The sequence below is a fragment of the Sinocyclocheilus rhinocerous genome, unplaced genomic scaffold (genome assembly GCF_001515625.1).
Source record: "Sinocyclocheilus rhinocerous isolate Xijiao unplaced genomic scaffold, SAMN03320098_v1.1 C36860751, whole genome shotgun sequence".
Classification (NCBI taxonomy): domain Eukaryota; kingdom Metazoa; phylum Chordata; class Actinopteri; order Cypriniformes; family Cyprinidae; genus Sinocyclocheilus; species Sinocyclocheilus rhinocerous.
This window is the reverse complement of record NW_015786495.1, coordinates 1-2060: the sequence shown is the minus strand read 5'-3', so window position 1 is coordinate 2060 and position 2060 is coordinate 1. Positions and strand designations below refer to the sequence as shown.

The following is a 2060-nucleotide window of genomic DNA, read 5'->3' as shown; positions in this document are numbered from 1 at the left end:
TCCGCGGGCCACCGTGGGGTAGTTAATGGCCTGGACGTAGATGTTGTAGCGGCTCATCATGATGTCGCACACCTTCGAGTTCTTCTCTGCGTCTGCCACCTGACGGCACACATTCGTGTCAGTGGCGCGCTCTGAGTGAGATTAGTGTGCATGCACGCAGGAGTTTAGTACGTACTCTGATGGGGATGATGTGGCTGGGGCAGTGCACCACCGGCAGGCCCGTGTCCAGCAGCATCTGCCGCAGCTGCGCTGGTGTTTGCGGCGGAGCGCGAGGCCCTCCTCACTCTTCAGGATCTGGATGGACTCGCGGGCTCCAGCCAGCAGCATGGGCGGCAGAGACGTGGTGAAGATGAAGCCGGCGGCGTACGAGCGCACCGTGTCCACCAGAGCGTTAGTGCTGGCGATGTAGCCGCCCACACAGCCGAACGCTTTCCCTGCGCAAACACACCAGAAGAGCGGTCAGAGCAAGCTGACGTGCCATCTACAGGAAAACAACTACAACACAGCTGTGAGACTGAAAGAGAAGTCTGGACGAGCAAAACAACTCACACACTGACAATCAATGGTCCCTCTGGTCATCATCATCACTGATCACAAGCTAATCCTGGAGGCTCTTTTAATGAATCAGGCTCAAACTATATGACTGAGTGAGATTATCAAATCACAAAGACTGAGATTTAATGAAATAATTATATTCACTGCATGCTTTAAAGAGAAGCGATAAAGCCATAAATATTAGTATTATAATTTTACAGCACTAATTTTATTTAAAATATTAAAATTACTAAGCAAAAACAAAATAAATATTACCATTACAATATTTCACTGTAAAAGAGTGTTTAAAACATAAAACACATTTTTCATACTCCTTTTTTAAATTGTACAGTGAAATCATAACAGTAACAGTAATTTAATAGTAATAATAGGCAAAATTTAAATTACTAAATAAATTACTATTACAATTTCACTGTAAAATATTTCTTACTCATTTTTTTTTACTTTACAGTCAATTACAACGACAATTTCTACCTTTGCTTTTATTTATTTTCTACATTTATTAATAATAATATTAATAATATTGTTGTTATTATAGCCATATTATATAAACAAAATTTTGGCTAAAATTGTGTGCAGCCCTACAAACAAGCATAGCAAACCTGGATTAAAAGAATAAAAATGCAATCATGATTTTTATGAGAAAAATCACAAACTGTGCAGCCCTGGTGTCGAATGACTGCTTATTATTTAGCATGTTTTTAGGTAAAGTGCACTGGATTCTGCTCAACGGATTACAGAGGACATGAATGAACAGGTGTAGTTGGTGTTGTGAGGGAGTATTCAGTAGCTCAGCCCAGCTGACAAAAGGCCATTCAATAGCCTTCAGGGTAATTCAATGAGAGCGAAGCAAGAGCGCTGGTCTCTAAGCAACAGGAGATGAGCTGGAGCTCTGTGTTTCCTCGAGAGCATTGAGTGACAAGCAGCAGAGCGCCATTAAACAGGCCAACTCACCCAGAGTGCCAGAGATGATGTCCATCTTGTGCATCACTGCGTCCCGATCCCCAATGCCGCCTCCTCGGGGGCCGTACAGCCCCACCGCGTGCACCTCATCCACGAACGTGACGGCGCCGAACTCGTGGGCCACGTCGCACATCTCCTCCAGCGGACACACGGCGCCTGACGGCACAAACGAGAGTCTCCGTGAGCACAAACTCACCTCAGCTCAGAGCACAACAGAGAGCCTGTGACCGACCGTCCATCGAGTGCACCGTCTCAAAGGCCACGATCTTGGGAGCGGAGGGATCCGATTTCTCCAGCAGCTCACGCAAGTGCTTGGCGTCGTTGTGACGGAAGATAAACTTCTTGGCGCCGCTGTTCCTGATGCCCTGAATCATTGAGGCGTGATTGCTCGCGTCTGAATAGATCTCACAACCTGAGGAGAAACAACAGAAGCGCAGCTCTCAGAAACCTGACCGTCGGAACAGGGGAAATATAAGCACGATAGGAATAGAAATGGAAATACTAAAGCAATAAGCCCCGTGAAGCCGTGGTTTACAGTGAAT

General features: G+C 45.8%; 1 protein-coding gene across 1 annotated transcript; it reads right to left on the bottom strand.

The window, feature by feature from the left end:
• Window positions 1–3: 3 nt before the first annotated feature.
• Window positions 4–1930, bottom strand: LOC107736654 (5-aminolevulinate synthase, nonspecific, mitochondrial-like; the record flags this gene model as incomplete). Its single annotated transcript, XM_016548026.1, is given in 5 exon segments — window positions 4–99; window positions 176–246; window positions 249–434; window positions 1510–1674; window positions 1751–1930. Coding segments are annotated over 5 exon segments (698 nt in total), but the record flags the coding sequence as incomplete, so codon positions are not given.
• Window positions 1931–2060: the final 130 nt, after the last annotated feature.